This window comes from Lissotriton vulgaris, chromosome 5 (assembly GCF_964263255.1).
Source record: "Lissotriton vulgaris chromosome 5, aLisVul1.2, whole genome shotgun sequence".
Taxonomy (NCBI): Eukaryota; Metazoa; Chordata; class Amphibia; order Caudata; family Salamandridae; genus Lissotriton; species Lissotriton vulgaris.
Genome location: NC_141693.1, coordinates 1,852,714,971 through 1,852,739,243, shown reverse-complemented (window position 1 = coordinate 1,852,739,243; position 24,273 = coordinate 1,852,714,971). Strand labels below are relative to the sequence as shown.

Genomic DNA, 24,273 nt, shown 5'->3' with positions numbered 1-24,273 from the left:
GTAAAACATAGATGGCAAGACGTTCAACAAGCACAACAGGGAATACGAAAAATAAAAGTATCACCTCAATCACAGCGCGATTAGTGGAAGGACAGTAATCAAGCTTGAGCAATCAGTATTTGGTCCATGCGCAAGCCGAAAGAAGAGGAAGTAAAGCCAGCATGTGTGAGCCAATTATAAGGCAGCAAATAAGAGTGACAATGAAGCTGGCAAATGTTATGCAATGGGCAGGCTGCAAGTCTTTGGTTGTAAACAAAATCTCTTGCAAGTGAGAGCACATGCAGCATCTGAGGAGGAACGGAAAAAGGACTTTGGAGGTCTTTTTGCCCTGCAAGACTTGGGGAAGAGAGTGCCACGGGAGATCCCTGTAGTGTCAACATGGCCCTTGGGGAATCACTGGCCCAGGATCTATTTACTGAGCTACAAACTACGACCAAAAGAATTCATACCAAAGTATCCTCCATGGAGGGTAGCCTATAAGAACTAAAGGAGAAGGTCGCACAGGCAGAGGTAAAGTGGAGATGTCAACGACCGGATGTTGAAGTTGGAGACCTTGGTGAAGAGTCAAGGGGAGAGGCACAGCAAATCTACAGATAGCACAATCCTTTCCATGTGATGCTTGGAGTGCGACAAGGAAGCTCTTGATAACTTGGCCCAAGCAATGAAACTGAGAGTTTTGGGTACCCCTCTGGTTAATGATTCCGAGGGTGCCAGGGCTTCATAGTTGCAATGCTGCAGACTGATCGGGAGTGCAGGTGACACTGGAGGTCTATAAGGTACACAGCTTACTTACTTGAGGTGTGGAGGCGACTCCTGGAGGTGGGTCTTTGCAACATGAGGCAGCTATAGGGCTCGAGTCGGGGGTACACATGAGTGGACGGTGTCCACCCACTCTTTTCACATGGTGGACGCCGTCCACCCTGCCAAGAAGTTGAGCCCCACTCTAAAATATGATGAACTCGTCCCGGTGTAAGTTTGAGACACCGGGATTCATTCAGCAGCGCCTGCTTGTTATCTGCCTTCCTTCCGAGCAGCAACGTGCAGACGGGGAGGGGGTTTTCTTATTTGAAACTCCAGCTGGGTCATAACAAAGGCCGAACTTAAGGGCCCATTTGGCCTACTTTGTCGAGTATCCAGGTTGGAGGCTACCTGTAGCCCCACACCTAGATGTATGTGCAGAGGAAGGGAAACAAAAGAAGCAGCATGTTAACACTTCAAAGGCCCATAAGAGAGGCACAATTTTGACTTTGTGCGGACCCCCATTATATATTAGACATTCGTAAACTGTAAGAATGTGAGATGCGTTACTCCCAGTGCAAAATAACAGTTTAAATGCCAGTGTTTTTTTATCTGCACTATTCATCCCAGTGTAGGGTGCCAGATCACTTTACAGCAAACATACATATTATATTGTCAATAAATCGAACATGTTTGTAAATCCTTGTACAGGATGTGTTACATAAGACAGTGAGGGTTACTGGGTGTAGGAGACCACATATCATCCTTCATAGCTCACTGTGCTATACTAGAAGGATTACAATGCAACAGCATGTAACAAAAGGATCTCTGTGTTCAAAGCAGTAACCTACTTACATATCTACATAAAATAAAATCTGCCATCTGTATGTTACATGATGTGCTTTACAGGAGGCGCATTAACCCGGTATGCTACTTTAAGTCAAAACTAGGACTAGACAAAAAAAGATCTTTCCATCAAATGTGTTAACCACCAGTCAGCTAAAGCAATCACATCTACATGGAAATGTGCTGCACATGGAAAATTACGCCTGGTGGGGTAGGCTGGCAGCAGAGTTAGTTTGTTAATCCTTGGGTAAAGGAACCCGCCACGCGCCGTGATGTCACTTCATGTGATGTCACTTCCTGCAATGCCACTTGCCCTGATGTCACTTCTTGTGATACTACTTGGAGAGTCCCCCACTTCTTTTTTTAGGACTTGTGCCCTGGGCAGCTACCCTTGCAGACTCCAACAACAGTCATTTTAGAGGTTTTAAGGTCTATGTGGACCCAGAATTCAGTAGAAAAATTAAAAGTAAGAGATATGAGCCCTAGATTATTTAAAAAAAGACTTGTTAGCTGAATGATACAGGGCTCTGTTTGGTATTCTGGGGAACTTCATATTTAGGGAGAGGAAAGGCTAGCCACAAATCCCCTGGCAGCACAAGCTTTTGTGGCTAGGGTACTGGATGGATCATGGAAGAGGAGTCTGCTGACTAGTACTGCAGCCTCCCGTGCTCTCCGTGCCACTGGAGTCAAGCTATCCTGGCTGATGAGGGCTGAAAGCCCGAACCCGGTCCTAGGATGCTTGTTTCCAGTCCAGGGAGGACCTGGCCTGGCAGTTCGGGCTGGACTGTTTCCATTGGGCGCAGGGTCAAGACTGATTTGCATATGGCTGTGTCCAAACTGGAATGGCATGGGGAGCAAAAAAACGATGGATTTAGGCCCCGATCTCTGTAATCTCTGTACTGGGGTGAATGTATGACATTGTTCTGCATTCTGTCCATCAATTGTTCTTTTTGCGCCTGTTGCATGAAGCACAGACCTGTCGGTCCTCAGGTATTTTCTCTTGTTATTGATGTAGGATTCCCTTCTGGTTTTCTACCCGCCCCTTGAACTGACCGTGTCCTTATCAGTGTTTAATGTAAGGTAAAGGAGCTCGATTACTGGTGTTTCACATCCCGGAGATGGAGGTTTGTTTACAAGGCAAGGGCTATGCTGTGTTTACGGTGCCTGCTTCAAAACCAGCGGCTGCCCAATGAAACGATTGAAGGCGAAAACGGAGCATCTAATATTTCATTGCCGCGTCCATGCAGCACCTTTTACTCCATGCGGAAAGGGTTCGGTGTTTGAAAGTGTTGCTCCTTCTTGTGCTGTTCTCTTTTTATTCCCGTTCCTATCTTACTGTGTACTGCATAATATATCCTTATTAAGTCATTTCTACAAAACGGTGCCAATGTAAAGCACTTTGCCAGCCCTTACGTCCGCGCTATAGAAAACTGATACAAAAACAGCAAGAGTGGCCAAAAGATTTCGTTGGGAGAATGGGGGTGTCATTTGTCCCAACAATGTACAAAGTCTGCAAGAGTGCTATAGAAGATGGCTTGGTTATCATTTTGCAAAGAGCAAAGGTAGGCACTTAGGGCACACGCACATTAGAAGGAGAACTTATAAACGTGTACCACAGGTGAGCGGTGTTTGTATCGGGCGCATCGGTGCAGCAAGCAATGTTTGAATTGAACTGGGGGTGAAATGATAAGGCAGAGCGCTGAAGGTGATGAAAAAAAGCGCGATGAAGAGACGAGGGAAGCTACAGGCCACTCGCGACCCCTGTTGGATGCAAATGAATGTTGAAACGAAGACAAACATTTCAGAACGGCCCCACCTGCTTACGATAGGATTCGGAGAGCAAGGCAGGGTTAAAGCACTCCACAGTCTCGGGCCTGCACGTGTGAGATCTGCCTCCGTGGTCCAGGCTCGTCGGTTAATCAAAGCTGCAGATAGAGAATGGAAGTTCACTGGGGGCCTGGCGTGGTGCTACTCGAAGGGGGCTCTGCTCCTGATTGCTTAAATACTGCAGAGCTTCAGGGGCAGGTTTGACGTGGTCGAGAACATGGAGGCTGAAGCCAGATCGGCCGAGGCTCTGGGGAGGGCAAGAGGAATACTGGAATGGGTCGGGGCATGCGTAACCAGCAGCTACCTCGGCTTCTATTCAGACCTTCCTCCTGTGACTAGTCCTCAAGGCCAAATCTGAAACATTGTGGCAAGTTCTGAAGGCCACATCTGAAGCAGGTAGCTGGGTTTCGGGGGTAATGCCTCGCCTGGAGCATTGTGCCGAGCTCTGAGCTCTGGGGTCCCCATCCGGAGCAATGAACTGGGTTCTGGAGGCCAAATCCAGAGCACGGTGCCCAGTTTTGTCGAGCACATTTCGGGAGCTAGATGTTTGAGACTGTCCAGAGACAGGCACTCACGGTGCTGGATGGCTTAATGTCACACGGGGAGAAGTGTGGAATGTACACGTGGTCAGGCTGGGGGAAACTCGGGGTACGGGTAATAAGTTGGAGCCTTCCCTGCGCAAAGGATACAAACCGTGAAGCGTCATCTATCAGCAAAGGATAGTGCCCCCCCTTGACATGAGGCTGTAGGAATGGTGAGGGGTGCCATTAAAAGCACAAGCCACGGAAGCTGTGTATGCATACATCAGGCGTGTGCATGCATACAGCGGGCGTGTGCATGCATACGGCGAGCGTGTGCATGCATACGGCGGGCGTGTGCATGCATACAGCGAGCGTGTGCATGCATACAGCGGGCGTGTGCACATACAGCGGGCGTGTGCATGCACACGGCGAGCGTGCGCATGCATACAGCGAGCGTGTGCACATACAGCGGGCGTGTGCATGCATACAGCGAGCTTGTGCACATACAGCGGGCGTGTGCATGCATACAGCAGGCGTGTGCACATACAGCGGGCGTGTGCATGCATACGGATGGCGTGTGCATCCATACGGCGGGCGTGTGCATGCATACAGCGAGCGTGTGCACATACAGCGGGCGTGTGCACATACGGCGGGCGTGTGCATGCATGCGTGTGCATGCATACGGGGGGCGTGTGCATGCATGCTGCAGCCTCCAGCTGAGGTGCTGCTGACCGAAGTCGAAAAGGTTTGTGAATGAGGTGCGGGCCCAGCTGTATGAACCCGGCAGCCCCTCTCTGCGGTCCAATCCCATGTTCCATGTTTTTGTTTTCAGGCCCGCGTTACCAGGTGCCTCACACACAGCTCTGCTGCTTTCCCAGTTGTCTGCCACGTTCTCAATGAAGCCCAGAGATTTGGCTCTGAAGAGCCTTCATTTTCTTTTTTTAGGTCTTTTGACTTCATTCTGTCCTCACTGGTAAGGTCAGGAATTTTGGCCATGCAGGTTTTCTCTCCTTCCTCTTCTAAGGCGTATTGTTCAGCCCAGGCTGCTCCAGAACTCTCCTCCTACGGGACTCTCGGCTGATTATGTCTTGGATGAAAATCAGGAACGTTTTCAATGCAGTTTCGTGTTTTTAATATGTGTCTGGAAAAAAACACACAACAGCTCTAAATATATATACGTGAGATGACATGACTGCAGCTGGGCAGCTGTGTCGGCTCTCCCTGTCTGACAGGGACCTGTCCCCTCTAGCATCCCAGCCTCTGCCCACATCATTTCACGTGTGAAGAAAGGCTACGTTCTGTGCCTGAACTACGATAGATGATGCACCAGGAATGGGGGTCTAGGCCTGAAGCAAACCACCATCATCTGAGAAACCAGGCATCCGATGATCCGTTGATCTGAACGCAGACTAGGGGAAATAACACGACCAGGGTTCTGAGCCATTTTTAAAAAACATTTTATTTAGATCTGCATCAATAGTTAAGTATGGAGACAGTTATCATTCGAGACCAAACCTCCTCTAATCCTCAGTAGGCAATGCTCCCAAGAGCAAAGAAACACACACCCATCCCCTCCCAGTAACACCCTCCCCATCGCGTCTAAGCGGGGTAGTCCCCGGACATTTTAGATCTTTGGTCCCTATTGGTAGACCCCTCCACCTCTAGAACCTCCAAATTGAACTTCGTTTGTCCATATGATGTGCCTTCTACCTCTGTTTAGTGATGGTTCAGCCATGGGTTGTTCTAGCCCTCTACCCAATGACCGCGAAGTGCCACAGTTATCGCTTCATGGAGCAAAAAGTGGTCCTGTGGCACATCAAAGAGATCTCTAAAGTCTTCAAACGGGAGGAGTCGTTCTTCCTTGTATAGATTCCCCACCCTTGTGACTCCCGCTTCTGCCCAGTCCACAATACCTCTCCAGTTCCCCCATCCGGGAGCTCTCCACCATGGTAAGGGGCACACCAGGCGAGAATGGCTTCTGCACTTTCGCCTGCTGCAAAAATATCTAATCCTGAAATTCAGAAGTGTCTCATTCCTGACAGAATATGAAGCTCACGTACCATAGGCAGAAAGGCTTGTCACACTATTTGGCTGCCTGCTATTCATTGGCTCAACCACAGCAGCTGGGAAGCAAGATAAAATGATTCGCAATCAGGGACTAAGCCCCCTCCGCAACCGGTCTCTGCAACGTGGCAAATGCATCCCTCCTCCGAAATGCCCCCCACAGAAAAGCAATAAGCATTGAATCTATCTCTTTAAATAATGCTCTGGGGATCCCCTCAGGCATAGGCCGAGTAGGTGGTATAGCCAGCCTGCCCTCTCCATCGTCCCTGAAGTACCGCCCCCTCCTTGGCCATGAGGTGCATTTCTTGGAGTAATGATATCTGTATCCCCCTCCTGTTCAGATAAAAGAACACCTTTTATCCTTTGGTTAGTGTATGCATCCCCCATATGTTCCCCATATGTAATGTGGGCAGCCATATCTGTGAGCAGGTATTGTGTCCAGTGGGCCTACACTATTTTCTGCAGCTCTCTGAGCATATCCGACTATGTGTCTCCCATTGGGCACAATCCCCATTCAATACCCCAACCAACAAACAACAAAATCCACCCCAACTCCCTTTTCCCAGGACAAGTAGGCAACAACCCCCCATCAAAACTCTTAAACAACCAGATATATCCACTGGAGTACCCGTGCGAATACTAATCTGAGGTGGCTTGAGGAACCTGTGTGCCCTGCCGGGTGTCCCCAACCCATTTCCCCTAGGCTGTGGGTACCATCATCTTTAGTCTCTCTCATAGGCAGCCCCTCCGTATCTTGTCAAGAAGCAAACGATCCCCAGTGTACTCAGATTATTTCGTCCAGTCACAGGCATGACCTTGGGATTAGAATTCAGTTGAGCTGGATCTAGGGTCAGTGTCCAAATTCCTGGCTCCATCTCCCCCTTCAAGTATACGTGGCTCACTCCACAGCTACTCATTGTTGCGACCACCTTCACCTCTCTCTGCTGCTCCTGCTGTACCTCCTCTCTAGTCGGGGTTACCCTGGGCCCATTGGCAGTGCCCCATCTCATCAGAGGTCTCCTCATTGTCCTCTTGCGGAGAGCTCTTGACCCTGCCACTGATGCGGTACACCTGTCTCTCCAGTCCTACATTTCCTGTGGAGTGCGGAAGAACTGCACTCCCTCCGGAGTTACCACTTGGAGCCGGACCAGGAACTTCATCGGTAATGACAGACCCATTTGCTGCAGTTGGTTTTTTATGTCCTCAAACGTGGAACTTTGCCGCTGTATATCTCACATAAAGTCTAGGAATATCATAATTTTTCTGTTTTCCACATTCAGTTCTCCCCTGAGGCTGGTCGGGCCCAGTATATGATCTTGATCCTTGAAATATAATAGCCTGGCGAATACTGGTCGTTGCGGAACTCCCAGCTGCGGCAGTCTCGCTAGGACCCTGTGTGCCCTCTCCAGCGCAAAGAACTGTGATAGCCCCACTGGCACTACTTTCTCCCTTAGCCATCTCATGAGATAATGCACCATGCTCGCTCCTTCGAACTGCTCACGCAAACCAAAAACTCAAATATTATTGTGCATGGATCTTTTCACTGCATCTTCCTCCCGAAGCTCCAACATGCGCACTTTACTTTCCAGTTAAGCTAGTCTCCCTTTCATGGAGCTCTCCAATTCCTGTTCCGTCGCAGCCATGCATTCCACCAGGCTACGGTTATCATCCTTCAATATGCTCATGTCTGCAACAGCAGTGTCAATTTTCACCTCTAGGACCTCCCTAGAGGTAGTGATGGCTTGCAATATTTCCTGGAGAGTAGGGCTCGCATGGGGCCCCTGGTACAAGTCCATTGTGCTCTTTCCCATTGCATGATCCCAAGCTCAACAGTCTAGGCACTTTCTGTGTCAGGGTCCTTCTACATGTTGACTGGGCTGTGTGCCTTGGCGGAAAAGATTAAACCTCAGATGATATGCTGGAGTCAGTTGGAGGAGCAGCCATCCAGATCGGTTCCTCAAGGCAGATTCCCGGTCAGCTGCTGCAGCATTGCCTTCTATTTGCCCTCTGTGCCGTGCTGGAGGTGGGTCGTGTACCCTCTACCCAGTTATCCCGTGCTGGAGTCTAGGCCAGCAGGTATATATTGCAGTCGGTCCATCTAGTTGTACACCCCTGGTGGGCTCGTCAATCTTAGTGCCACTTTCTGGGCCGCGGGGAGTGAGTTGGTGCAGACTAGATCACCAGTCCCATTCAAAGCACTCCTAGGTCATGAAGCTGTGGCCAGTGATCATCGGTCGCCTGCTGTTGGGCCTCCTGCTCTGCTCCTTGCACCCTCAATGCGCTGCCCCACTGTCAGTCCCTGCACTGAAATATGTTTAAGGGTACCACCACCTGCCCATGCCGAGGCTCAGCGGGATGTCACACAGCGAGAGGAGCCCACCTCCGCACAGGCCTTGCACAGTGCAGTTATCGTCGGCTGTCCAGGCCGTCTTAGTGCTTCGCCCACTGCCCTGGGTTCAGCATCGGGGTTCCTACAAGGCACTCAGCAGCTCGTATTCCTTTAATGAAGCGCCCGCCTTGGCATCAGGAGACCTCCCCTTCACCGTGTCTCTTCCCAAAGCAGTCAAGGGTGATGGTGCTTTCTCCCAGTCCAGGTCCAGCGTGTGCCGCCCAGAGGAGCCCCGCAGGCCAGCGGCAACCCTGACCGTAGCTGTGTGCGCGGGGTCCTCCGCTGGTACTTCTCCGCAGGTCGCTAACGAGCCGGGAAGGCGAGAACGTCTGTACTCGAGTAGGCCCCTTTCTAGGCCGCCTCCTCCTGACTACTACAGTGTGCGTTCCTCAGTGCTACACCTGTGGTGAAGCCTCCTCAATCCTTTGCGGTAGTCTCAGCTACAAGCCCTAGAGTCGAGGCCCCAACCACCAGCAGGCGCTCAGTGTTGCTGTGAGCCATTCACATGGCCGACACGACCCGCATCCTCCATTTATAGGGTCACGCTCTGCACAGCAATCTTTGGCTGTTAGCAGCTCAGGCTGCCTCAGTTTTGAGGCTGAACTTGGTGCTGAAAGTCAGGGGTCCTGGTAGGTGTTCAGCTAGCTCATTGAGGCGCCCCCAAGCCCTCGTTAACTGCAGGATGGAGATCGATGGGGAACCCTGTCTGGTGCTCTCTCCCTAAGTGTCCTACTCCATGGACGCCTGGCCACACCCCCAGTACCCCACAAGGGTTCGGAACCATGACTTTTTAATGTGAGAGACCGAAGGCTATGGGAAAAATAAAACGCCAATGGCTACAGTTTCTGAGCCTCAACTAGGGGATTTAGTTCACCAGGACAAGTCTAAGCTAGAACCAGTGGGTTTTATGCACTACGACTGGGGATCCTGCTCATTCAATTCAATTTATTCTGAACTAGGGCTGATTGACTGACCAACTTACCTGGGGGTTTGTAGAGCACAAAAAACAAAAAAGGTGTCCTATTCCTCTGTGCTTATCAGGAAAGACAAAAGTTTAGCAAAATGAAAGAAGGAAGAGCAGAAGCGCAAAAGCAGAGGCCTACAGAACCAAATGATTTTATAGTAATTTCCGGAAGGCCAGATGGTTTGTTTCCTTGTGAAAAGGAGGAAGATTATCCCAGAGCACTGGTTCCAAATACAAGAAGGACTGACCTCAAACTCTGGACCTACAGACCGTAGGAAAAACAAGCAGGTTCTCTGAAGACAGATGCAACCATTGCATAGGAGTATAAGCTTTCAGTATATTGTGAACATAAACCAGACCCGTGCCATAGAAGGCCTGATGGCAATAGCGAAGGACTTTGAAGATATGTCTTTCAACCGGTAGCCGATTAAGCTCCATCAGTAAGGGAGATGGCAAACATGGAACATCAGGCTCACTGCTGCATTCCACACTGCCTGGAGCCGACTATCCGGGTAGCGAGGAAGTCCTAAATAGAGGGAGTTCCTGTAGTCCAGGCAAGATAAAGTAAAATCCTGGACCTCAATTTTCTGACAATGAAATGGAAGGAGACGTTGAATATAGAACATGCTATTGGCGGTTACCTTCTGAATTTGAGTTGAGAAAGACCGAGCCAAAACAAACCATATCTAGGTTTCCTGACTGTGATGCAGTGAGCAGGCATAACTCCTAAGTCAGAGGGTCACCAAGCAGAAGACTGCAATGATCAATGGCCTCTAGTCATCAGGATCTCATTTTTTCTGATTTAAGCTTAAGCCAGTTGTTGCATACCCAACTGGCTACGGTTAGGCAGGTACAAAACTAAAGGTGAGAAGATGTGATATAGCCATTGAGTGGAGTTGAGGAGCTAACACACTCAAGACTAGGAGAGCTGATACAGCCAGGATCAAAGGTCTGAACCAGGACTAGGTGATCTGACAGAGCAACAACATTAAGGGGCATGAGCCAGCACTTGGGAATACAGAACAGGATCATGTACTCTGACATACCCAGTGCTAGTGATCTGACAGGTCCAGGACCACTGACAATGAACCAGGAATACGGGGACCTTCTGGACTTGGGAATCTGGCACTTCCAGGATGAGGAAAACTCAAGTAGAACTGGTTCCATTGCAAACCTTTCATTATCATTCGTTGATTACCAGTGTCTGAGCATTTTTAATAAACAGAAAATAGTGTTTTAGTTAGCATAACCAGGCTTTACTTAGCATACCTAGGCCTCAGGCAAAGACAAAACCACAGCCTGCTTCCATTGACATTTGTTTTGCTGTAAGAGAAAAAAATGTGGCTTTTAAAATTGCATGAATGAGTTTCCTACGTGCATGTTTCTCTTCTGTGTTTTTCCTTTGCAGAAAATAAGTTAAATGGAATTCAGCTTGTGGTGTTATTTATTTGCTGAGTTGAAATGTATTAATTAGTGTTTCTGAAAGCGAAGTCATGTGCTGAATGTCCCTGTAGCTTCAACATACTCAAGGTTCATTTCTCGGGTCTGCTCTAAGCATCTGTTCTGTGTATTGTTTTCACTTCTTGCATGAATTCCTTGAAGTTTGTCTAATTTTCTATGTAGGATTCTGCATGAAAGTAGGTGTTCCTGTTTATTATTTGATGTATCTCTTGTTTTACTATTTGTTTGTGTGAAAGTTACCTTATTAGTTCAGCTCTATGATATAAAATCTCACATCGAGAGTGTACCTTTCACTGGCTGAAACCTATAAAATGTCCGCTTTTCTGGACATGTTCCAGAGTTTTTGCTCACTTCTGCTAAGGCAGGCTCATCATTCTGTCTCTACTTTGATTTTTCTTGCTTTCTAAACTATGCAAACTCCACATTACTCAATTTATACTTAGACTTTCCTTGAGTTTTGATCTGAGCAGATTTATGCGAGTTCTCTTGCTAAACTATATTCAGGGTCACTGGAATTATGCAGCAGGGGAGGGACAATTTACATGGCAGGGTCGAGTAGATTATGCAGCAAGTAGAGCAAAAATGTGCAGCACAATGAGCCACATTTAATGAAAGTATAGTGTTACTTTTATACTTGTTAACACTGTCTGGGGCATTGGTTGCTCCTCATTTGTGCCAATTTAACAAATACATATCAATAACCAACCTAAAATGTGACCAGTCAATTTTTGAAAAGGGTCTTCAACTGGCCGGCAACAAGTATTGTATTGTATTGTAATTGCATTTATAAAGTGCTTACTACCCCTGATGAGGCGTCAAAGCGCTTTTTGGGCTAGTAGCACTCTACTCCGGAGCCCATAGAGTATTAGTGGTGAATTCGGATACTGAAATACGAAAGTCATTTGAGTGTTGATGCACTTTTAGTAACTCTTGAACCGTTTGAGGTAGAAACAAAATATTGTTTTTGTTAAAATCTGCAGAGTATGCAGCAATGGTGGAATATGTGGGAAATGTTAAAAATCTATTATTATGCGAAAAACACTGCTGCCACACAATCGCATAATTCCAGTGGCCCTTACTATATTTTGATTCTGCTTATTTTTGTGCCTTTGAACATGACTTTATGTTATTACCTATCAAAATTGGCATTATTTGAAGTATTACTGATGCTGATTTAAATCTGACTAACAATTTTTTCCTTCTAGAATGATTATTAAATTTGAATAAACATTAAGGGGTCCATTAGGATGTCGGGCGGATCGCCACCGCCATGCCACCATATTACAATGGCGGGGGGGACGGCGGCGGACGTAAACACCGTCCGCCGCTTTTCTGCCCCGGTTGCCTTGCGGCCGGGGCGGAAAAAGGTTCATATAGCCGGCGGTGTCTTTCAGACACCGCCAGCCTTATTAGGATTCCCAGGATCAGATGCCTTTCAGTGGCGGCAATGCCGACATGGAAAGGCATGTGGTCTTCAGGTTGGGGGCCCCCTTTGGGCCCCCATGGTGAAGGCGAGGGGGGGTGCACATGGGGGGTACCTGTGGTACCCCCTTGCATTTGCATACACAATGCGGCAGGCACCGAGCGGTGCCTGCCGCTTTGTGTATGCAAATGCATCACAGGCATTTATAGCATTGCAGTGGGTGCTGGTGTGAAAACCACCCGCTGCAATGTTATAAATGCATGATGCGCCTGCCACTGTGGCGGGCGCATCATAATATGCGAGGCGGGACCACCGCACAGCTCGCGGGCGGTCCCGTTTTCTGCGAGGATGGCAGACGGGCAAAGACCGCCCGCCATCCTTATGCGGGCCTTAATGTTTTGACTCTGAATTTTGTCCTTTGAAGTTTTTTAATAGCGAGGGACCGCCGTCTTTTGATACTCACGTGGCCCTGGTCCTGCATCGCAACCATTTTCATTTATTAGTTAAAAGCGTTGACACCAGCATCGCACCCCTCTTAAAGTAATTTGCAAGGCAATCACTTAGGTGACTCCTCACAATTTCTGCAATCACTGCATGCTGAACGTCAGCTCTAGAACAAATGTCTAGTAATAACAAGAGTCGTCTAGAAAAATGTGGCTAGGCCTCCTGTCTTTCTGCCTTTCCCAATTTCTGTCTCTAGATATGTGTTTATCTCCTGCATGTCTATAGGAATGGCTATGACTATACGTTAGTAACTGTGATAACTATTGTACTGTTGTTCCATCAGCTTCCGTTCTTTCAAATGACCCACCCACAACCCACGTTCTCTCTATATAAAACTTCAAAGCTCTATAAACAGAGAGAAAGGCCAGTATCTCATTGTTTTTGGATGAGGCCATTACATTGAAGGGGCCTTGGGTATCCCAGTTCCATAATAGCTGTACCCTAGAAAGCACATGGGTCTGAAAACACAATAAGCCTCCAGCCTCTTCATGTATTAATTCATGACTGCATGGGTTGTAGTTCACGTTTTTGAAAACCAACTACATGGGCTGTACAAAAGCAGAGGGTGTGATGTAACTGAAAACAGCCTATGAGCTGCTAGCACAGAACGATACCCAATTTAAATGAATATTTATGCTGAAGGTGCTAAGAAGACCATGCCTTCTTGTTATTCTCACATTGAATCTTGATCTCTTTCAGGAGGACAATCATCGGTACTATGTGTCCAGAATATATGGTGCTCACGAGGCACGGTCCAGTGAACTATGGGTGGACATCAGTGAGGTGAACAAGACCCAAATGAGAATTCATGGGATCCTTTCCAACACGCACAGACAGGCTTCGGTAAGCATTCCAGTTAGAACCCCATCTAAATCTACCCAGATTCATCAATACTGCCTACCCAGGTCCACACGCTCTGTCCTGCTCCCAGCAAATCCACCCTGTCCAAGCTCAGCTACCCTGTCCAGACGAGTCCTTGCTTCTAAGACTACTCTGTCTTATCCAGATCAATCCAGTCTGACCAGGCATGTATGCGTCTACCCAGTTTATTACTGTCTGCCTAGACCTATACAGTCTACCTGGGCTCATTCATCCTCCCAAGACTCAACTACTTTCCTTCACTCAATCTACTCTGCCCAGGTCAATTCACTCTGCGCAGAGAAATCCATCCAGTCCAGCCTGATCTAATCGATCCAGACATACATCCTACCAGAACCTACCAATCCTACCAAACCCATCTGTCATTATTCATGCCCGTCTAAAGAGCTCACACCATGAACCTTGTCCAGACTTGTCTATACTACCAAGTATACCTGTCAATACCAAAGTACAACCAGGCTGCCCAGGCTCATTCACACCTGTGCACCCTGCCCAGGTCCATCCACCTTACCCAAGGTCATCCTTCTTTATCCAAGCCCACTAGTCCATCCTCAATGCCAAAACCCATCACATGCTTCCAAGTCCCAGTAGCCATGCTAGAGTCCTTCCTCTCACCACATGCCCATCATTCTTTGCGTAGACCCTTACATTCTGCACATACATTTTTTCTGTCTGCTAAGAACCAGCACCTTTCTGTAATGCTGTCTCATTCTCTCTCTCTTGTAGAGGCTGGTCCTCTCCTTCGATTTCCCTTTCTATGGCCATTACGTCCGTCAGATTACTATAGCCACAGGAGGTGAGTAATCCTCACAAAGCGAGTGTTTTATAGTAGAGGGAGGCTGTGCAACAAATCAGATGTGGGCTTGTTGATCTTTTGCTTGGGGTTAGAAAGACTTCAGAAACAGCCCGCTTACATCATGGAGTCACAACAACAATATGACCTCTGCCCTCGTAGCAATGAGCAGTCCAGCACAACTGCAATCTAAGCACGCCTTCCCAAATGGGTGCCACAACAAATAAGGCTTTTCCCAACTAAAGCAACCTTAAAGGTCCCCCTCCATTCAAGCCCCAGTGATCCAGGCCTCCAAACTCCAGAACAGAGATGTGGTAGGAAGATTATTGGTCCACAGGTAAAAATCTATTTTGGCTACTTGTGCTCCCCCACATCACCAAATAACATGGCTTCATTTGCGACTGCCAGCTGAATGTGAGGCACCTTTCTCCCCTATGATAGCACTGCCATAGGTAGGCCGTCTTACCTTGCTTTATAGAAGCACTGGCTCCTAGAACACAAACGCTTTGGCTCATTAACGGTCCTAAGAAGAGTTACCCAGGAGCCTGTGATCTGAGACCCCATTCTAAGATCCACCTCAACATTCTCTCATCGCACAGTTGCCTGTCAGACTCTCTCCACTTTATACTGCACTGCTGCAAATGCATCAGTTCCCACGGGCTGCTCCCATGCCATGATGTCCTGAAACTCACCATCCCTCGCTGCTCCCAGACTCTCAGACATCCTCCTATGTTGCTTAAGCTCCACTCTACTTCCATCTCCTTTACAAAGGCTTCATGCACCTTCCTGTTGTCCGACAATCAAGGGCTATAACTCTGTCTGTTCAGACCATAGAGCAGAAACACTTCACCTATTGCTCAGTATAGCCGAACCTAAAAACTAGCTGGGCACAAAACAGGGCTGTCTAAATATCAGGCTTGGGAACAATTCTATGTGGGGTACGTGGGAATAAGAGAATATTATATAATGTGGGTGAGCGGCAGTTTCCTCATTGTTTGCCCTCGCTCCCAAAGCGGCACAGTGCTTTCCTACTGGTGTCTGATGATATACTCATTTAGTATATAATTTTCAGCTTCTTTCTGAACTGCAGGAGTGATTAGGCAAGCCTGAACTGTCAGGGGATGGTGTTATAGATTGTGGGGTACAGTTTTGTCTTTTATGTGTTTCCTGAATTTTTGTTTTTGAAATATTGTGGCTCTTTGTGTTAGTTGGGCCACAAAGGGCTAGCTTTTCTGTCAGGTACAGCGGTGCTCCGGCTGGTACTGCCTTGGAGATGTTGCAGCATGTCTTGAAGGTGACGCAGTTGTGACGCATCAATATGAGCACGCTCATCAGAGTGGCTTGGATGTGCTTCTTTGGTCCTCTGAGTCTACGCCAACCAAGACTCTCTTCAGTCAGGTGAGGGTGGAGGCGGGGAATGCGGATAGTAGGGATTTGCTATCATCTAGGTAAGGTAGCTAAGGTGTGGCTCACTGGTTAGAGGCGGCAGACCCGAGAGCAGAGGACGGCCCGGGACCAGGGTTCGATTCCCGGCGCGGCAGGTTTCTGGACCAGGGTCAGCGGACTCGATAATTCTCTCGCCTCGGTGCCCACTCTGATCAGCGATCACACTCGGCAACTCTGGGCATTAGCTTGCCTCATCTTCACTAACGGCCCCACCAGACCGCCGGGGATGCCTGGTCTCACCCTGGAGATACCCATTAAGGGACCATCTCTCAGGGAAGCCAGGAAGGGTTTCGCAGCGGTCGAAGCGCCTTGGGACCCTACGGGTAAGTAGTGCGCTATATAAATGCCAATACATTTACATTTACAATACAAGGTAGGACCTTGTCTGGGACAGGTGGTTCTTGTGGAGCAGGCAGACCTTCATTTTCTTGGAAGGAGGTACACTATGTATGATAAATCCAAGCGACTTTGAATTTCTGCAGAGTGTGAATTCACCCAGCTTCATGCTTCTCACAAGGCTGACACAACCTGGGGTGCAAGCTCAGCAGATGGCAAGTGGGCAGCATTCATTGAGTAAATGAGCACTCCACAACAAATACATACAGAACATACATGCATTATGAACTCACCTGCTTGCACACTCTTTCCATCTAGTGGTTCAATGAAGAGAAAGGTTTGAAAAACAAACTGTGGGCACCAGGAGAGGCATTGCTGCCTTACGCCCATACTGACGTAATCCCGACGGAAAGCCAGAATCCTCCTTGATTCGGGACAAGAACCAGATGTCTTAGCAGGACTTCACTTCTGATCACTAAACTAGTTTATCTTCATTATTTTCAACATTTCCATCGAGAATTTGAGAAACGGTGTTTAACATCAAGAGGGAGATAAACCCTGTCATGATGGTAAATCATATATGTTTATCTTTGAGTCATCTAATGAATCTGAGACATTACCAGATCAAAGACCTACATTTTAGATAACGATGATGTGTGTGTTGTCTCAAAGTTTATCTTGAATGTGGCAATGGAGGAAAGTCTTGCCAAAGGCCCCAGGGATGAGGCCAGAAAGTGGAAAGGCCAGGAATGTGTCAATGGCAGAAGGAACTGGAGGCAGCAGCTTTCCTGGAGGAGCAGGCTAACACCGAGGATTCCAATGCAGCCACATCTTTTCCATGTAATATTTATCTCGAACCCCTCCCTGAGGTGCTGGTGGTGCGAAGTATTCACTGTCTTAGCTATGTAGAAAACCTACAACTGCTGTTTGGCCTCAATTGAAATCACTAAGAGCCTTAAAAACATATTTGCTTCTAACATGAAATGTACACGGACATTACTGGCTGGCTACAAACTTCAAAACATGTTACTGATGTTTGGCACAAAGTCAGTCTCATGCTTCCCCCTCTGAATTATGAGAACCCTTAATAAATATCAGAAGGCTGCCCCACCATCCAAAGTTCAGAACGCTGGATGTCATTTTGGGCCTTGCAAAGTCCAAGAAGGAGCGGAGAAAAAAAGGTTCCAATGACTACAACGAATGCCTGGTTCTCCTAAGTAGAATCCGGCCTTCCCCGGAGCAGGAAGAGAGTACAATGGTTCACATTTACATTAACCCAATGTATGACACCACAGGAGAATAAAAAACACTAACAACCAGAAGGCCAGTAACTCTAAATGCACCGGATTTACAAATAGCCTATATCTCCGGTAATCCGCTGGAGCTGCAGTGGCTCCCAGTTGCAAAACTGTGTTTAAGCTGCAACATTACTCCACAAATCAGTCTAGTCAACAGCCCCTTTACTACTAAAAAAAAATACATTAAAAAAGCAAAAACCTATTTGAGTTGTGCTTTTTTAAATAGATATGGTTGGACCTTAAACAAAGCCTGCCTTTTTGGAGCTTTCTATGGATGGGACACGCACTGCAGACCTCAGGCCGGTTGTTATAACAGCTTCTCTTTGCCCTCAGAGTGTGAGCTTGCCTTACTTCAAGTCGATAAGCTCCTCAAGTCCTACCTAGTTGGCAGATGGAGAGCTACAGAGATAGCCACACAATGGACGGAGATTGATGGCCGGACGGAGCAGGAGACTGCAGTGGAATGAATCCGAGATTATGAAAGTTCTTTCCAAAGATGAGGCGCACCAAGCCAAACACCATTCAATAGTGCACGAAAGCCTCAAACCGCTCGCTACATTAGGGCAACCTGGGTCGCTGGTATCACATAAATAAGGAGGTTAGCTCAGCATTCATGGATTTAAGCATGAGGCCAATGGCATGAACACAACATGCATTTCAGTGAAGCTACCTGGAGAAAGATGATGGCTGTGTGTCAGGAGCGAGTGAGGTCTACAGACGCGCCCTGCAGCATGAGGGTCCTTGTGTGTGAGAGCTCAGCGGTGTCTGGTGGAACAAGGCTATTTGTGCCAAGATGGCACCTGGACACTTGTCACCCACATCCACATCTTCCAAGGGTACTCCGGAGGAAGGCAAATACATCTTCCATTAAGGCAACTCTTCTGAAGGGAAGCTTATAAAATCTAGTCAAGTCAAGTCAAAAATCTACCCTTTAACACAAACCACAGACACACCTGTGAGAGCACAAACTGCCCACTGAGACTGCCAACCATGTGCAGTGACTTTGAATCCGCGCCTGACGTTTCCTGGGTGGAAGAAAGCCCAAATAATATCCGACTGCTGCTGAGTCTGAGCCCATTTGCCATGCGCTGCAGTTTCAGCTGCTACAACCTGAGGACGTATGGCGAAGATCCCCACCAGCGCGCTGAAGAGCTGCCACCCTTGCTGGCACTGTTGATGCTCCCTGGACCAGAGGGATGGGTGTGGTCTGCCTAGCAGCAAGCTGTGCCCGAGGACCTGCAGCTCTCTTTTCAAGTGCTGTAGGTTAGATGTCTGGAGTGGAACTTCGGGCCACTCAAAGATGATAGACGAGCTAACTTAAACCTTCCCAGAGACCCCGCTTCAGGACAGCTACAGACATTACCAAATGTGCAGGTGAGCCGCAGCCAGAAGAACCATCAAGTCACACTTTGAGATGTAAGGATCTTGCTTGCGTCTTCCCCTCTACCCACTCCACTTCGGATCAGCCTTGGGCATGGGTGTCAGAAGGCTGCCCCAGAGCTACACTAGGGGGAACCTGGCCCTGCCGCCAGGCTATGCAGAGGGGCCTTAACCAGCAGTCCCTCTGCCCCTAGGTGCAGAGTTTGCCACTGGGGTCAGTGAGATCCATCTAGTGGAATTTGGCTCACCTGGGCTGGTATTGACAAGATATCTTTATTTAGGGCTAGCCCGGCCCAAACCCCATTGTGGTGAATAAGAACTTCCTGAGATTCTGGGACTATTGATCTGATGTAGCTAGTCCCACTCCAGTAGTACCTGTTGGGAGTTTTCGAAGGTGAACAGTGAATACAAAGTTGTTTTATTTTATATGGCACATTTATTTAGTCTGGACCACGACAAAGGTAGCAAATCCCTGTACAAAACACAGCATATAAAAACAACAAACAAACCAACAAGTGCTTGCTGCGATGTGTGACACCGTGAAGTTGCAGCACCAAAGAAAGACCGCGCCAGGTTTTTCTGTAGCCAAAATGCTGGCACTTCGGTTCTAACACTTGGCTGTCTATGTGACGTGCGGCTGCACCCGGCACTTTAAATATTGCCGCAGATAATGAGTGTTTTTTAGTAGGGGGTTAAATACTCAAACATAGTTCTGCCCCTAAGGAGGGAGGTCAACGCGGAGCATAAATAATAAAAGAGATGTGATCAGGTGCACTAATCCAACCGAGCAGTTATATTGTGCATGGTTCAGGTTAGAAGCTTGAGATGTTTACTATTTCTCACATTTCACGGTCGTAAAGTAATGACTCTGGAGACATTCGCTTTTATTTAGCGTCGCGTGTAATATTTGATTTCCATTGTGTGCGGCTCCCTTATGTCTGACAGCTCGAACAAACTGCCCAGGAAGTGAAGGGGCTTTGGGGGGCAACCTTTCTGTCTCAGCTCCAATATCCAGCCTCCTGCTCAGTAGGGGGAACGCATTCTCCCCGTGGATACTGCCAGGCGGACTCTACAAGAGGCCAGAAGGACTGCATCAGTGATTCAAAGCATTACCTTCCATTTTGAGAAAACCTCGTGTCGACTGGTAAACTCTACACGCCTCGGTGGCACTCTACCGTAGAGCAAGCTATGGATCAGAAGTTGTGCTGAAGATAAAGAGGAGGAGGACACGTGCCACCACAGGGAGGACTGCAATGATGACATTCTTTGGGGCTATCGTGCCAAGGACTAGATACAGTTGGGGTGTTGCAGGAGAACTGCAAACAATATACCTACAATGTCCACAAAAGAATGGGAGACCATAAGATAGAAAGGACTATTAAGGTCAAAGACATCAATTTTGTGCAGGCAGCAACGAAACCTTCCAAGGTGAGAAGGCCTGGTGGCCCCATGGGGGCAGATTTACAAGCCCCTTGCGCCACTTTTGCGTCATTTTTAACATGGGAAAATGTGACGCAAAAGTGGCGCAAGGGCCTTGTAAATAAGCCCCCATGTGTTTCACCAGGGTGCCAATGAGCGCAGCTCTCACGGGAATCTTTGGACGGCGAGCGTTACATAGAGGTATGTCTGGTCTGGCGGTTGGATTAGAGGATGCAGCTATTTTAATATTTTCTAACAAGGAAAGCGGTCTACAAGTCAGTGCTCGAAGCGAGCAGGGTGGGAGGCATGTCAAACGACGTATGTCACTTGTTAGTGAACTGCATTTTTAGACTCTATAGAATAGATACTTTTAAGATGTGTACAAAAGATTGTTGTACAGCACAGCCATCAACAAACTGGAACCCTAAGCCGTTGCATTGCAAAATACAAGTGGGAGGGAAAAAGTGTTCATTTCGACAGACGGTGCACTGGGTTGTCAAAGGATGAGATACAATCCCCATGAGCTGCCAGGAAGGTAGAGACCTTGTGTTGCGGGTCAGTCGTGGCAGATACTTCAGTGGGCTGACCACTCCCCAGGAGCAGAAACAGAGTATATCATAGTGCACTGAAGTGTCACCAATGAGAATTGTAACGATGGATAGATACTATTATCTTATTTATGGAAGACGATGACAGGGCACTTTGCTACTTTTTCAGTCTGATGGGCTCCAGGGGCCTTATTTATGAAGGTCTTGCGCCAATTTTGCGTCACTTTTAAAATGGGAAAATGTGACGCACCAGTGGCGCAAGGCCTTCATAAATGAGGCCCCAGGAATGTAGCTGGAAGCGTTGAGAAATGTTATGAAGCAGACAGACTCTGACTTTAACCCGGCTTCACCAAGCTATACCACTAGTTACTTTGGTCAAAGTATGTGAATTGATAACACATTCATGCTGCTTAACTCAAGAATTACACTACTGTAACACTAGTTTTGCACTTGACATCCGGAAGAGACTCACTTTTGTGCCACTCCTTCCCAATATCCCCTTAAAGAGAACGTGGTCAAACAGATTAATGGGATGTCATTTAAAGCCGACAAGGGAAATTATTTCAAGATGAATGCGGATCAAGGAATTCTATTGACGTCCTTAAGTCTGGTTAAAGGTGTTTTTTCCAAAACGGTCAAATCTTATTCCGAATTAAACCGCTAGATGGCACTAGCATCTAAAGCATATATATTCATAACAGATACTGGCTGCCAAACCGGTGTTACAGATAAATGTTATTCACAGCCATTCTCCTGCGGGCCACTAGGGGCGCAGTGACCGGCAGGTGCTTGAAGCAATCCTCTAGGATTCCACATGAAGGGAGAATGTACACAAACAGGATCTTTACAGAAAGCACATACAGTACATACTCTTACTTGCATCTGACTTTCTTGGCCACGATGGCACCAAATGTAACTTTGATTTCAGATAAAGTACGGAATGCTCTTTTGACAGCACACAATCCTGCAAGTTATGCTGCTGATGCTCAAGTTACTTACCTTCGGTAACACCTTATCTGGTAAAGACTCTATCTAGATGCAGATTCCTTACCTTAGAATATTCTCTAGGCGTCAGACTGGATCCAGAATATTTTCAAGCCATACCCATGCACGCTGATTGGTAGCATCATTCAGCTCTGCACGCTGTTGACGTTGTCAGCTCCAGATCTGATGTGTACGGTACCTATATAGGCGCCACCTCGGCACACTGATGTTAGCTAATTTTGTGAATTTCCACACCAGGAACGCAGAGCTACGATGAGCACTGACCACTGGGGTGACGAACTTGGGCCTGTAATAGCGTGTTCCCTACACAGTTTTTGATTCGTAGCGTGGGGAGGATGGGAGGGTCGGAAATGAATCAGAGGCTAGATAGAGTCTCTACCAGATAAAGCGTTACCAGAGGTAAGAAACTTTTTCATCAGATAGAGACTTTACAGTGCCAGATTCCTTACTTTAGAATAGATACCTAACCAATACCTCCCTGGCGGGACTGCAAATTCAAATATATAAGAAAGTCCTGCAGGATGAATGGGCGAAATGTCTGTCACGATGGACCTGACTGTCTTGGCTAATGTGTGCAGTAAGGCCCACGTTGCTGCCTGGAAGATTCCAGGAACGGGACGCCCGCAATAAAGCAGTGCCTCTGGTGGAGTGGCAAGCCCTCAGGGAGCTGTTTCTTGGCCACTGCATAACAGATCTTAATGCGCAGGACAATCCCTCTTCAGAGGTTATTCTCTTTTGTACAGCTTTCCCTTTTTTTGCTCCCACATAGACCACAAAGAATTGATCGTCCACCTAGAACTCTTCTGTGCAGTTAAGGTAGAATGACCGCCCTTTTTGGGTCCCGGTCCAGGCAGTGGAGTCTCTACTCTTCTATGGAGGGATAAGGTATGGCAAAGAAAGCAGGCCGGGTGATGTTCTGATCTGCATGGAATGGAGTCACAACCTTTTGAAGGTACGAGGCACACACCTCGAGAATCAGCTCGCCTGGGTAAAAGGTGGTAAAAGGAGGGTGCACAGAGAGTTCTTGAAGTTCACTGACCCTCCTGCCTCATGTTATGGCCACCATGAAGGCAGTTTTAATAGTCGAAAGCCTGGGAGGGCAATCGTGTAGGGGTACAAATGGCGCACACATAAGAAAAATGAGGGCCAGGTTGAGGTCCCACTGAGGCATGATAAAAGGCGGAGATGGAAACAGTTGATGCAGGCCTTTAAGGAACTTATCCACAACAGGTAACTTAAAGAGAGAAGGATGGTCTGGCAAAGATGCTGAGATGACAGAAAGGTAACCCTTAAGTGTTCCCAAAGCAGAGCCCTGCTGGGCCAAAGACAATTCAAACAAGAGAACCTTTGAGAGAGATGCAGATAGGAGGTCAACGCTGTGGGAATCACATCATCTAACCATGTCTCTTCCCATTGCTGAAAGAGTCTGTGCAGTACCTACGGATAGAGACGCTATTCGTGATCTGCTAAGAATCTGCCGCAGAATTTTTGTGCTCTAACATTCCGGTAGCCAGCCAGGTATAGAACCACTACGGAAATGCCCGATTGTTCTAGCCATGTCCAGAAATGCTGGGCCTTTCGACAAAGGGTCCACAACCCCACCCGCCCTGTTTGTTGCAATACCACATGGAGGTGGTATTGTCTTGAACACCTCACTTGTCTTCCTTGAACAAATGGAAGAAAGGCCTTTAGAGCCAAGCAAATTGCCCAGGCTCCAACAGACTGATGTGGAGTCAGGATTCTGATGGAGACTAGAGACCTCTGATCTCCAGTTCTCCCAGGTGGTCACCCAAGCCCAGGAGAGATGCATCTGTCACTACTGTGAGCTCCGGTTGGGGAAGGGAGAGGGGTCTGACACTAACCCAATCACAGTTCGTTAGAACCTTTTTAGATCTTTTGCATTTCCCTCTGAGATCTGGACCATGTAAGAGAGATCTCTTGAACGTCTTGGATTTTGTGTGTTTCTGTGGGACATCCCTGACGACTTGGAGTGTAATGAAAAACATTGGGAAGGGCTCTGCGAACATTCCCAGGACCTTCCGTGCACCTGTGACCTCAAGCGTCACACAGTCGACCAATGTCAGGCAGTGAGAAGCTTGAGGAATCACTCCCTCAGCGCCTTGGGGTGCATAGTACGGCACTCCTTGCAGGTCTAGGAATCATGGTCCAGCTCCAGACACCACAAACACATCAAGTTGGGTCTTTCACCAACATTTGCCTGTGACAGGCCTCACATGGTTTGAAACTAGCCGATTTCTTGGGGGACATCCTTCATACCAGGAGGAAAATCTGAAAAAAGTTTGACAAAATGTTTAAAAATAAAAAAGTGTCAAAAAAGTGACTGAAGGGTAGCTTAAACTGGATCAGCACTATCTGGTGCAGAAAGGAAAGAACTGAAGTTATCACGCCAAGGTGGCGCCTGTAAAGGTACA

At 47.8% G+C, this 24,273-nt stretch overlaps 1 protein-coding gene across 1 annotated transcript in view; it reads left to right on the top strand.

Annotated features, from left to right (window-relative positions):
* Positions 1-24,273, top strand: part of PLXDC1 (plexin domain containing 1) — a 393,515-nt gene that overhangs the window by 235,473 nt on the left and 133,769 nt on the right. The window contains exons 3-4 of the mRNA XM_086924328.1: positions 13,437-13,580; positions 14,343-14,412. Coding sequence (XP_086780454.1) covers positions 13,437-13,580; positions 14,343-14,412 — 214 coding nt within the window. The remainder of the gene's footprint in view (positions 1-13,436; positions 13,581-14,342; positions 14,413-24,273) is intronic.